The sequence below is a fragment of the Octopus bimaculoides genome, chromosome 8 (assembly GCF_046866305.1).
Source record: "Octopus bimaculoides isolate indiv1 chromosome 8, ASM4686630v1, whole genome shotgun sequence".
Lineage (NCBI taxonomy): Eukaryota > Metazoa > Mollusca > Cephalopoda > Octopoda > Octopodidae > Octopus > Octopus bimaculoides.
This window is the reverse complement of record NC_142935.1, coordinates 56,621,384-56,636,187: the sequence shown is the minus strand read 5'-3', so window position 1 is coordinate 56,636,187 and position 14,804 is coordinate 56,621,384. Positions and strand designations below refer to the sequence as shown.

The following is a 14,804-nucleotide window of genomic DNA, read 5'->3' as shown; positions in this document are numbered from 1 at the left end:
AAGACCCCTCAACTGAGATGGGTGTAATACTGGTGGTTTTGTGTCAGGTGAAGAGAGGTTAAAGTATAACAGAGAAATAGAAACAGGTGTCTTGCTATAAAAGAGCCCTGGAATAAATGGGAAATGTAAAACTTTCATGTTAATAGTTTGTAATTGTTTACTACTCATACAAGTGACACTGGCCAAATCTTAGAATTCATATTGAGCAACTGTCTATAGTAGAACATGGAATAATTGAGCACAGGCATAGCTCTGTGGATATGAAGCTTGTTTTGTTACCACATGATCTTGAGTTCTATGTCACAATGTGGCATCTTAGGAAGCTGTCTTCTACAGTTTCCATCTACCAATGCCTTGGGTTGACCAATGCATTGATAGATGGAAACTGAATGTATGGAAGCAAACCCATAATATACATATAGGTGTGTCTGTGTGTGTGAGTGTGTGTGTGTATGCATGCTGCTATCTGTGTGTTTACACTCATATGAAAGTATTGAGGTAAAAAAAATTAAAAAAATCAGTGATGTCTCTTGACATTTCCAACCCAAACAATCATCCCCTAGCTCTGCGCTTTCAAAAATAAGAAGCATAAATAATCCCTCACTAGAAAAATAGGTAAGGGTCAGTGGCAGAAAGGGCCGCCAACTATAAAACAATGCCTTGCTGAGTATTCATCCAACCCAAGCCAACATGAAAAAAAAAAATCAGGCATAAAATGAATTGGACAAACAAAATCATTAAAATTATTTCCAGATGGCAAGAATGGTTTCTATTTCCTGAGCAATAAATAAAGCATTCTTTACTAAGTAATATTCAGAACACAGTAACAGGATATCATACCATTTAGGTTAGTGACATATTTAAAGATAGTCAAAGAGTTACACTGTTTAGAAGACAAAATTAAAAATGAAAGTCAACCAACTCTTATGCCACTTGGTAGGGCCACAACTGAGTAGTAGTTTCAGCATACAACAAAAACATTAAAAAAAAAAACACAACAAAAGAAAGCTTTTTCATCTGTCAATGCTGGAAGCAAGTTAATGGAAATTTTTAAAATATATTTTACAAATAAATATAATACATATATACATCCTCCTCCTCATTATCATAATTGTCATCATTATCATAATCATTATCCCTGTGACATTGACGTAGACTGGACAGTCTAACAGGAGTTAGCAAACTGGAGAGTTGCATCAGGCTCCAATTGTCAGTTTCAGCATGCATACTATGGTTTCTATGGCTAGATGGCTTCCTAATGTCAACCACTTTAAAGAGTGTACTGGGTGCTTTTTATGTGGAACCAGCAAGGCACCAGCATGTGTGTTTTTTACAAGGCACCAACAGAGGCACTTTTCACAAGGCGCTAGCACAAGTACTTTTTATATGGCACCAGTAGGTTCACCAAGTGGCTTGCAAGACAAAAACCTCTCAGCTGAGAGAGTAAGTGTAAGTGAGAGAAGTGGCTGTGTGCTGGGCAAGAGGTTAGAGTATGATAGAGAGAAAATCAGAGTGAGTAAAAGAGGGCTAATCACAGGGAACAGTGTGAGGGAGTATAAATAGTAGAGGGGGATGTTCCATAAGAGTGTGGGAGGAGATGCTTAGGGTCAGCATGTGATAGTGAAAGGATTTGGAGTGGCTGAGAGGGGGCTGTGGCATACATGTGAGGGCATGGAGAGTGTGCGGATAGACATGTGAGAGAGTTGAGGGGCCAGCATCGAGTGTTAGGGGTGTTGGGAAGAGGAGTTGTGAAGATGCTTTGACAGAAGATAGAGTGTGTGTGTGTGTGAGTGTATGTGAGAGTGGGGTATGGTCATAAAGGATATGCCTGTATGTATTGATGGCTATGATTTTACTTAGCTTGACGGGTCTTCTCAAACACAACAAATTGCCAGAAGTCTCGATCCCTTGTCATCTCCTCTGTGAGGCTCAACATTTAAAAAGCATTTCTCATCACTTTATACCACGTCATCCTGGGTCTACTCTTTTCAGATATTCCCTCCACTATTAGAGACTGGCATTTCTTTATGCAGCTGTCCTCGTCCATACATATCACATGACCACATCAGTGCAGTTTTCTCTCTTACACACAACATCTGATGTTTCTAATACCCAATTTTTCTTATAAATCATTAACACTCTGTTCTACATGCACACTGACAGTACCCATCCAATGAAGCATGCTGGCTTCATCTCTTTCAAGCCTTCACATGTTCTCTGTAGTCACAACCCATATTTCACTGTATGTAGCATAGCTGTTCATACACAGGTATCAAACAATCTACATTTCACTCTGAGGGAGTAGCCCTTGCCCAGACTGTTCTTATTGAAGAAACTATACTTCCAGAGCTTCCTCCTCCACTGCTAACTTGGTCACCTAGGTAATGGAAGCTATCTACTACTTCTAAGGATTACCCTGGACATTTGAAGAAGTCTATTTTCCATACATTCTTAGTGTTTGTTGTACTTTCAATCTGCCACACAGAAAGACTACTTTCTCTATTAATCTTCATGTGATACCACTACACCTCTTATATGTCTATAGCTTGCACTGGGTACAGTGTATTGAATTTCTATCAAAACCTTTTCGACATATTGAGCCATGTGTGCATGTCAGTGTTTTCTTGATTGTCACTATCATACCAGCACAGTAATTTCCAATATTGCTTGGAAACAGGTGAGGGTTGGCATTGAAAACTTGCCACAATAAATTCCATCTGACTTACACAAGCAAGTAAAAAAATGGACATTAAATTATATATATATTTCTACATATACTAATGACCTCTAAGTCTTATCAACAGATATAAATAAACTTTGCTAAAGAGATCTACCAAGATCAAAAATAGATTTCTTACCTTCACTAGTTAGCTCTAAAGACAAGATCCTTTAACTTACACACACACACGCTTATCTATTACTTACTCCGGAAATGTTATATGAGAACAACATATCATGCAAAATCTGGAGCTTTGTTAAAAGGTGAACAACACACACATAGAAAAGCCAATAAATTGATTTCAGTATTAAAGTAACAGCCATAGAGAATATTGATAGGCAAAGCCAATGTGAACACACAAACATTTTTAAATTATAAAATTACAAACTAATTTAAGAAATACTATAATAAATGTATGAAGGCACATGGCCAAGTGGTCAGGGTGTTGTACTCATGATAGCAGGATCATGGTTTTGATTTCAAGACCAGCAGCATGTGTTCCTGAGCAAAATGTTTTATTTTGTGTTGCTCCAGTTCACTCAACTAAAAATGAGTAACCCTGCAATGGACTGGCATCCTGTTCAGGGAGAATGTTGGCTTGCCCACCTGGCCAGTTAGGGTGACACCATTTGAAAGCTACAACAATGCAAGGAACACATTGTGACCAGTGATGTATAATAACATCTGATAGTCTGGTTGATACAATGATAGTGACAGTGATGATAAATCTATATGAAACAAAAAAACTTTTACTAAAGAACACATGACTGAGAATAACTTCTAACAGAGCTGTAAAGCCAAAAACAATTAAATCCAAGAATATTCTTTGGACTATTTGGGCCATTATGTTTGAAAGATTTAGAACTACTGACTTAGTATCTTAATAATTGAACCTCAAAATAATAAAAAGAATTACTGTATTTTAATGTGTATACGGAACCCTTTTTTGTCAAAAATTAGGTTAAGAAAATATAGGAGTTTCTTATACATGGATACTATTACAATCCCTTACAAAACCTTTTTTTTTTCTAAATTTTAAACCCTAAAATTAGGGTTCCTTATACATGTTAAAATACAGTAATTTTTCAAGCTGATTTTTCAGTTTTTGTATTCCATTATTTTTAAAATTCTTTCAGTTGTCCAAGATTTGATAGATAGAGTTACAGTGAAGAAACCACAATATTAATCCATGTCTAGTATTATTTTCAGTGCTTTCAGCAATTATGGGAGACAACTTGACCATGTTTCAGCATTTACCTGAGGTCATCAGCAAAGCATAGCTTTCAGTGCACTTGCCAAATTATTGATCACAAAACAAATGTAAATGTACTTAGTGATAAAATGTACTAAAATCACAAAGTAAGCAAGATTGTACACTGCATGGCATAACTCCAGATCAAACAAAGCTTAGTGAGTGTGATTAGGTCAATGGAAACTATCAGGAAGCACATCAGATGTTGGGTAAACTTTGGTAAATTATTCCAGAGTAGTAAATTTAATTTGTTACCTTATCACTAACACCTGGCCTTTGATTGCTTTTTAGAGGAGTCTATTCTTATGCAAGCATTTGGGTGAGAACACTATACTAAAGATAACTTCTTCCAAACAAAAAGGTTATAGATATAGCTCTTTCATCTATGAGTTGTTTTCGTAAATGAGTTATTTAAAATGAATTCAATACTAGCAGAGCCATTTGATGCTCGATTACTTTTCTTGGGTCCCATGGAAGAATGTATAAGAAAACCAGTCAAGTATTGATTTCTGAATTATTACAGGAAGAAGTCTTCATTAGGTGTCCCCACACCCTATGACTTACACAACATTTCTACTAATAACAGGATTAGAAGGAAGAAAAAATAACACATCAAAATGTTGTTAGTATTATATAGCAAAATATATTCAATACATGCTGGTTCAGACATCAAAAATAATAAATAATTCTTCACATACTAGTTGTTGTCTCTAAAGGCATATTTCTGAAAAAATATATACAATATATATACATATATATATACAAATACTGACAGGAATTACAAAGTGTATGGGTACATATGTTTTATGAATTACATATTTAATTAGATAATGAATTTCAATAGTTGTTGAATTCAACACATGAAATTAAAATCTGAGATTGTGAATTGTCTCAAATCCATGTATTCTGTTTACTACAGTAGACTCTTTCCTGAAAATGCATGCAGTATACTATTTCCCACTATATATCTCTTGTTTTCTATCAAACCTTATTTTCTATCTTAGTTCTTGAATCCATTACTAACCCTCCCTGCCTGCCTGGCTCCTTCACTGGAATTTCAACATCAACAACAGGGTATTTTTGTTTATATGTATATATGTATTGGTCTCTTTTGCCGAACTGCTAAGTTACAGGGGCGTAAACACACCAGCATCAGTTGTCAAGCGATGTTTGGGGAGACAATCACAGACACAAACATACACACATACACACATATATATATATATATATATGACAGGCTTCTTTCAGTTTCCGTCTACCAAATCCACTCACAAGGCTTTGGTCAGCCTGAGGCTATAGTAGAAGACACTTGCCCAAGGTGCCACACAGTGGTCTGAACATGGAACCATGTGGTTGGTAAACAAGCTACTTACCACCTAGCAACTCCTACTATCGTTAAAAAAATTTAAAAAACAAAAACACACTAGATTGTCGTCTTAGTTACATTTATGTCTGAAGAAATAATATGGTACAGTCACAGGCTGACTGGGATGAACAGGACTAAACACAACTAAAATATCTGATTTCATAAAACACTGCAGCCAACATACTACTTCTTGTTAGCACAATAACATACCAAATGTACTTCTTCAGCTAACTGCGATTTTTTTTTCCTATTTTAGAGCCATGCTAATGTCACCGAGAACAATAGGGTGAGCAACTATTTTATCTCCTAACAAAAGCCATTCTTAATTGAGTACTACAATTTTTCTTCCAGTCAATTAAAAACACATATACAACATAGACATATATGGGTGCTTGTTCACGTGTGTGTATTGTGTGTAGGTGTGTCGGTGTCTGTTATTTAGGTGTGCTATGGGTTACATAAGTATTAACATGTTGACTACACACTTGTGGTAAAGTTTAGAGTGTCTTTTATATATAGGTGTAGGAAATTATGTGTTAAATGAACACTAGGATTTCCCCATATGGAAACCCTGGTTATGATTATAGAAGTGGTTGCAGAGTTTTGAGTTTTGATTTTGTTTCTGGATTTTTTGGGGGTTGTGGGGAGTAAAAAAATTATGTTGAAATTCATTGCAATTTATAATGGGGAAATCATTGGAACAGTAGGTCTTGCATTATGGAATTCCCTCATTACAGCAAAGTTTTCAGGAAAGCGTATTATAGTTTTGTGTTGGTACTCAAGTGAAAATGAGAGGTAATCCTCAGTTGGTGTAAAGCAAAGTTAGGACAGGCATCGTCACTGTTGGTATCATTATTTAACGTCCATTTTCCATGCTGGCATGGGTTAGCTGGGTTGACAAGAGCTGGTAAGGCCAGAGGCAACACTAAGTTCCATAGTCTGTTTTAACTTGGTTTCTACAGCTGGCAGCCCTTCCTAATGCCTACCACTTTACAGAGTGTACTGGGTGCTTTTTATGTGGTGCCAATAATTTTGCATGATACCAGCACCAACACTGATGCTCTTTATGTGGCACCTTGGTGCCAGAACCTACATATAATCCAAAATTATATTCACACATCCAAAACAAATTCACCTATGTGTGTGTGTGTGCTATATATATCATCATCATCACTTAATGTCCATTTTCCATGCTAGTATGGATTGGATGGTTTGACAGGATCTAGCAAGCTGCAGGACTGCACTGAGCTTGAATGTCTGTTTTGGCATGGTTTTTACAGCTGGACGGCCTCCCTAGAGCCAACAACTATACAGTGTATGCTGGGTGTTTCTTTCGTGTATCCAGCACTAGTGAGGTAGTCACAAAATTTGCAAGACAGGAAAAAAAGGAAAAAAGCTCCCTTGACTAAGTGCATGTGTGTGGGGGGGAGTATCTGCAAAGGAGAAGTGTCTGTATGCTAGGTGTTGAGAGGCTAAAGTATGATAGAGGGACAAGCACAGGGGACCTACCAAAGAAGAGAAGCATGACTAAACCACATTATATGAGGGTTGGTGGGAGTAACTGAGAAGAAAATAAAGATGGTAGTGATGGGGTGCCAGAGCAAACTCACAAGGTGGCAATGTTTGTCTACCTTGAATCTCTTAATGAATCTTTACCAAAATTTCTTAATGAATCTTTACCAAAATTTCTTAATGAATCTTTACCAAAATTTCACAGGTTTATGCCCCTTGAGGCATAACAGGGAAAAATCAAAAGATGTAGACAAACTTAAAGTTGTAAGGGAGTAGGAGTTATGTGGTGGCTTAGTGGTTAAGTTGTTAGAATCATAATCCTAAGATTGTGGATGTGATTACTTGACTGGGTAACATGTCATGTTCTTGAGCAAAATACTTTATTTCAAATTGCTCCAATCCACTCAGCTGGCAAAAAGTGAATAATCCTGTGACGGACTGATGTTCCATCCACAGGGTGGGTTGGAATTATCATGTCATGGAAACAGGAAAACTGGCCCTATGGGTCTATATACATCCCTAAATCTCTCTCACTCATACATATCCAAACACACATATATGCACACACACACATACCAAAAATGCAGATTATGTTATATTTCTGCAGAAGACAACACATGTGATTAGTAGTTGTCCAAAAATATCATCAAGATACTACCTCCCTACGTGACACAACACTGTTGCAAAAACAATGTACAATGCAATTCAGTAAAAAAAACTATCCTGGAATAAATACAGAATACAAACGTCAATACAAGGAACACTGGTGGAACATTCCCATCAAAACACCTGTCAAGTGTAAACATAACAAGTCAAATATTGTTGTTTGAGACAGACAGTCATAGATGTCAGCTGTCCTCCTGATGTGAACATCTCTTTGATTTTCAAAGAGAAAGAGAATAACTATGGACAACTGCTTCAAAACCTCCAGCTTTTATATCCAGATTATAAATTTACATTTATACCAATAATAATTGGTGAATTTGGTTTTGTGAGTAGATTCCAAAGTGGCAATCTGGATAAGCTAGGGTTTTCAGAAAAAGAAACCAATCAAATGATTTGCACATTATAAATACAAACTATAAGTGAAATAGTAAAAATATGCAAGACTTTTCTCAAGTTTAAAATATGACATTGTTTTTGTTATCTATATCCTAATGATGTGGAGGTGCAATGGCCCAGTGGTTAGGGCAGTGGACTCGTGGTCATAGGATCGCAGTTTCGATTCCCAGACCGGGCGTTGTGAGTGTTTATTGAGCGAAAACACCTAAAGTTCCACAAGGCTCCGGCAGGGGATGGTGGCGAACCCTGCTGTACTCTTTCACCACAACTTTCTCTCACTCTTACTTCCTGTTTCTGTTGTGCCTGTATTTCAAAGGGGCCAGCCTTGTAACACTGTGTCATGCTGAATATCCCAGAGAACTACGTTAAGGGTATACATGTCTGTGGAGTGCTCAGCCACTTTCACATTAATTTCACAAGCAGGCTGTTCCGTTGATCAGATCAACTGGAACCCTCGATATCGTAAGCGACGGAGTGCCAACATACAACATCCTAATGATGGAGCTTTGAATCTTTGTTAGAAGCCAGCTTCTTCCACAAAGGAAGAATTTAAATAATTATCATAAAAACAGAATACACACACAAGCAATATGTATTTGGAATGCTATCATTATAAAAATTGTACATTTAAGTCATATCTTCAAAAAGTTAACATGCAGTTTCAAATACCATGGAAGATAGAAAATAATTTATTCTCTAATATATTTCAATTATAAATTTGTTAATATTTCTAAAATATTCAGGTTTTATGTTTTTTATGGAACATAAAAATTGAACTGCTAGTTTTTATAATGCTTGAATATATTTGAAATTTTCAAGCAGTTTAAAAATATAAGAAAATTTAAATGTGAATGAAAGATTCGATTATTTTCTGTTTTCCATGATATTTGAAACTGCATGCAAACTTTTTGAAGATAGGAACTTTAATGAAGGCAGCATTTCAATATATATTGTCCACATCTTTTGTGTGAAATATAATTGTCTTCCAGATATTGTCACAGACAGTGGTCGAGTACTTTAAAAAAATATGGTTTTGTATCTACTATATAAATTCAAATAAACACAATTTTTAAATGAAAGATTTTAATAGCCTATTTAAATCTCTGACAGTTCTTGCACAATGTTCATGGTTCAACATACTCCAGGACTTTAAAACAGTTGCCCAATACAACTGAGCAACATACCATGAAGCCTGTCAGAGAAAATGTCTCTTCAAAAATGATGCTATACACAACAAAGCAATGAGCCAAGGAAGAGGCTGCAGTTTTGCATTCTCTGAGCAAGAGGAAGAGCTTTGCTGTTATTATAAGTGTTTACTCATCATCTGATCCTTAGCAGCTTTGACTTAATAACAGGTCATTGTAACTGAAAATGTACTGTATCAAGCACAACAAGAGTCAAAAGACCAGACTCGGAGATTAACTCTGTTATACACAACAGAACACATTTAAAATACTGTACAGTCCATGACTGACAAGTATCTTGAACAGTGTGGACTACCAGATCCAGTAGAAACTGTAGTTGCAACTCTCAGCTGAGAGATTATTTAGGTAACCAGACATAACACTCAACTGTTGGAATAGTGGGGTTACCAAAATGAATTACTCTGTTGGTTAAAAAAAAAAAAAAAAAAAAAAAAAAAAGTTTACACAAAAATCAAACAACTGGTAATACCTGACTCAGAAGGAATAATTTTTCTTCATCATTTTGGTGGAACATCATCGTCGTTTAACGTCCGCTTTCCATGCTAGCATGGGTTGGACGATTTGACTGAGGACTGGTGGACCAGGAGGCTACACCAGGCTCCAATCTGATTTGGCAGAGTTTCTACAGCTGGATGCCCTTCCTAACGCCAACCACTCCGAGAGTGTAGTGGGTGCTTTTACGTGCCACAGGCACGAAGGCCAGTCAGGCGGTACTGGCAACGGCCATGCTCAAAATGGTATACTTTACGTGCCACCTGCACAGGAGCCAGTCCATCGGCACTGGTAACGATCTCACTCGAATGTCTTATTGGCAACGGCTGGCAAAATGTATTCTTCAACCTAACTTTGGCCAAAAAATTCATTGATAAAACTTCAATGAAAGATGGTACTTAAGCTCATTGTATAGTAGCTAAAAACTGAGTGGATACTTGAACAATATTTAGTTTGATTAACAGTATTTTCCTGCCTATATGTCCATACTTAGTTAAGAATATTTAAATATCACATACGTTGAGAGAATCAGTAGAAGTGTTGGATAATAGACATTTCAGTTTTGAATTATAATCCTTTAATGTTCCAACTTCAAATCCCACATAGGTTTACTCTGACTTTTATCCTTCTGAAGTTGACTAAATAAGAACCAGCCAATAGAATAAGTATGGAGTTGATGCATTCAACTAAATTCTAGATGGTGATGCCCCTGTATAGTCATTATCAAAGTCCATTGAATGAAATCAGTAAAAGAATATGTTATTCGAAGTTCTTTCTCAAAGCATATTCACTCATATTCTGTGAAACTGATTGATGTTCCCTTTCTGTATGATGAAAAGTTACAATAACAAAACTTAGTACCAGATTGTTAGAAAGTTATAAGAGCTGTAGGGTCGGCTTAGAAGATGGAGAACCGATTCTGAACTAAGCCTCCCTTGTTGTATTCTAAATTATGAATATGTCTTCTTCAGATAAATTCCTGGGATTCTTTAGTAAAATTTATTGTTAACATTTTTGTCAACTAAAGAAAAGGACAGTGAGTATACCAAGTACAAATTATTAAGAATAATGAAACCAACCTTTGTTTCTTTTAAAGAACCAAGAAAAAAATCCAGTTGATGGCTTTACATCAGAGATTAGAGGACCAAATTCCGTGAATTCTGAAGGTGTATTTTCCCAGTGTTTTTTGTTTGCCATGTGCAAAATATGGCATCACTTTCTGTGGACCCTAGCAAATAGACAAATAGCAATTTCTTACATATTATAAACATCCTCATAAAAACGAAAATAAGGGTAGTATTACATTGAACATAAGTATACTTTTTATTATGGCAGAAAAATTACAAACAATTATGGTTATTAATATTTGGTTTTTATATCAAATCTTTTCCCTTTTATATAGAATCTTATATGACTTTCATGATATTTCTTAAATTATTCAATCATCAAGGGAGACTGCAATAATGAGTAACTCGTGGTTTGGTCTATTATGATAAGTCTGAGAAATAAACTATGTTGTAGCAAGTAAAATGTTTAACCTTTTTCTTACCAATATTTGTTGAAATACACTGATACTGTTTCAATTAATTTTGAAAATTATGAAGAATTATGTTAAAAAAAACTTCGTCATTATCAAGCTGATATCTGAATCATACATTAATATGAAATTTTGACAGGAAATTTTACTTAAAATCACTTTAAGACAAGAAATTTTGTATCATAAAACCAGAGGGTTCTAGAAGTAAAATTACAGGAAAACTAAATGAAATTAACTTTTTCAATATCCCATGATAACTACCTACCAAAACTGCTGATATTAAACTGTTCATATTAAATTAAAATCTTACTTGAAATCTTATTATAAGAGTAATAACACATTTAAGGGTTAAAAATTCCATAACAGCATGTGAGAACCTTTTCCCCTTAAGCTGTATTCCAAATACCAGCTTATAACAATAAATGAATGAGAAAGCAAGAGAGCTTTTATGTAGTCACTTACCTGCAAGAAAATAACAGCCAAACATCTCTCTCATTATATCTTATTGCTTTAGAAGAAAAATGCATTGACTAACGTTGTAATAGATACTCTACATCTTAAAAAGATAGTACAGTCATGGATAGAATTTTGTCAATGGTCTGTTGCATTAAATGAGGGGTGGGGAAACCCCCACGCGCTAGCACATTTTATGGCGCCCACAGGCTGATATACTCGTATGTACAAAATCTAATAAATTTTTCAATTACAAAATTTATACAATATTCACATACCTATTTGCGACACAGGTCGCGTTTCCATTATGGCTAAAACGGTTAGACTCGAACAGAAATCGTCTGGTAAATTGCTATTTGAATGGAAATTTTGTTTCCACTATAAAACACATATTGCTAAGTTTGTACCATCCCCTTGAGACCCAACTACACTCTAGCTGAAAAACATAGATTACCTCATAAGCAATATAAATGTCCTAAATTCAGTGGCAGCATTAATGAAGATGTTACGCGTTAATTTAATGTGTTAAACTTATCTTTATTAATGTACATCAAATTATAGATAGATAGATATATACAAGATTTACACAGATATAAGAGTTAGAACTCGTGGTCTGCCCGCGGACTTTTTTCTTTGGAAATTTTTGCCCGCCACACTAAAAAGTTTCCCCACCCTTGCATTAAAATGACCTAGAAACAACCACTAAATAAGGAAAAATTGGTTATTTTTAATCTAACTCCCTCTAAGTTGTTTATAACTTTGAAGATGAAATGAAACAAGGTAGTGAATCTATTCCTGTAAGAAATATGGCCACAAATGTCTTAGCAGAATGATGTGTTTGAAAGTTACTAATCGGTGGACTAATGTACAAATGAAAGCAGGAAAGGAGGAAGTTCAATAAGGTAGGGTTAAACATGCAGATACCAAGATTCTGGTAAAAGAGGAACAAAACCTTATCTCAACAGAAATATTAAGCATTATTATCACTAAGTGTTTAGTAATCAAGAGGAAGCCATTTGTTTCGTAGATAATGTTCATGATATTGCTCATTTGTGTGGAGGCGCAATGGCCCAGTGGTTAGGGTAGTGGACTCGCGGTCATAGGATCATGGTTTCAATTCCCAGACCGGGTGTTGTGAGTGTTTATTGAGCGAAAACACCTAAAGCTCCACGAGGCTCTGGCAGAGGATGGTGGCGAACCCTGCTGTACTCTTTCCCCACAACTTTCTCTCACTCTTACTTCCTGTTTCTGTTGTGCCTGTAATTCAAAGGGTCAGCCTTGTCACACTGTGTCACGCTGAATATCCCCGAGAACTACGTTAAGGGTACACGTGTCTGTGGAGTGCTCAGCCACTTGCACGTTAATTTCACGAGCAGGCTGTTCTGTTGATCTGATCAACTGGAACCCTCAACGTCATAAGCGATGGAGTGCCAACAACAAAATTGCTCATTTGTGATTGATGGAAAGTCTTAGATATGAAAGAAACATTCTATAATGATGGAAGGTCAGCATTAGTTTCATGGCTCCAAAAGCAAATGATATCTATACAATAATAAAGCCTCATGAATGCAGTTAGCAGATGTTAATGATTCGTTGTTTGTTTATTAGATCCAGAGAACAAGAAGTTTACCCATTTTAATTGCAGAAGCTGACTACTGTTAGTAGATGGATATTTGTGTTATTTTTATGATTTGACTTTGAAATAAAGTAACAGTTGTGTTGTTGTTTCTAAACATTATTTCTGTTTCAAAATTTTATTCTAATATACCTTTCTAAATATATATAAATTATATTTATAACCAGTAATATTTCCCAGTGTCTACTGCAGCATCTAGGGTAGAGAGAGAGAGAGAGAGAGTAAACAATATTCTTAGTTTTCTGCCTGGAGATAAAAAGAAACAGATTTCAGAACTAAATTTCGTAGCTTGTGACCTTCTCCTTGAAATTATATTCCTCTATGCAAAATTTCAACATCCTAGGTGCGAAATTGTGGTCTACTACTGAGAACATAGATACATGTATACATTTGTTTTTAAGATATGTTATTAATATCTGAATGCATGAGGTGAAGGAGGGCTAGAGAGGTAACAAATCCTACAGTAACAGATAAATTCCTGGAGTAGAGATTAGATAATAGTACTATTAAAATATATAAAACATCAATTCAAGGGATTAGATCAGAAAGTAACAGTGGGGTCTGTTAATGTATAAATAATCTACTAAAAAACTATGGCACAAGTGAAAAAGAAAATAGAAGCTAACCTGAAGTCAAAAATAAAAAAAGGAAAAAAAAAAACCAGTATTTGACCCAAGTTATTCATTTTAAAAGAAATAAATTTAATATTTAATTCTGAAGTATTACTTTTCAATGATGCCAAAGATCTTGAATCCTATGCAAAGGAAGAAAAGCTTTTAACTTCTAGGTTAACAGCTATGTTAGCTGAGTTAGACATGTACTGGATATAAGGGACATCTGAGAAAAATATACCCCCACCAGAACAATTAAAAACTTCATGAGCCCTAAATGTGCAAAAGTTGTAATTAATAGACAAAGTGACATCTCTGTGTAATTAAATAGTAATAAATTATGAACCATTTAAATAAAGTCGATAGCCTGCAGCAGAGAAATTCAAGCAACACAATACTTGACAAGAAGTCTATATGAAAATAAATAACAGATAACAATGACACGCTCACAATCCTATACTTCATTCAGAGTCACACTCATAACAATTATATCCCAACCTATTTCATTATTATAAAACCTCTATGACAGCCAGAAACTTCAAATTAGGTTTTCTCTAAAATAAAGTTAATGGTCTGTTTGACTTGTTTTTTTTTTTTTAGCTATATTTAACTGATTCTGGAATAATATGTATGCAATTACTTTTAAATATAAATAGCCTGCAGTTACATAATTGTCAAACAAAGTTCTCAACCAAGAGAGATGCACTAAATAAACAAAACAGAGACACAATACCTAAACCATGCGGATGTTAGAATCTAACCAATTTATGGTAACTTGAAATTTCCAAACAATACAGGTTGAGTAGAATATATTTTAGGTGCAGGCATGGCTGTGTGACTAAAAGGCTTGCTTTGAAGTCATATGGTTTTGGGTTCAGTCCCACTATGCAGCACCTTGGGCAAGTGCCATCAACTATAAACTCAGGGTGATAAATGTCTAGTGAGTGATTTTGGTAGAT

General features: G+C 35.4%; 1 protein-coding gene across 4 annotated transcripts in view; it reads right to left on the bottom strand.

Moving 5' to 3' along the window:
- The window catches only part of LOC106882632 (1-phosphatidylinositol 3-phosphate 5-kinase), a 106,516-nt gene that overhangs the window by 82,633 nt on the left and 9,079 nt on the right, over nucleotides 1-14,804 (bottom strand). For all 4 annotated transcript variants that reach the window (XM_089356504.1, XM_089356507.1, XM_089356503.1 and 1 more), the window contains one exon: nucleotides 10,688-10,836. In XM_089356504.1, the coding sequence (XP_089212630.1) occupies nucleotides 10,688-10,805 (118 nt within the window). In that variant the 5' untranslated portion in view covers nucleotides 10,806-10,836. The remainder of the gene's footprint in view (nucleotides 1-10,687; nucleotides 10,837-14,804) is intronic.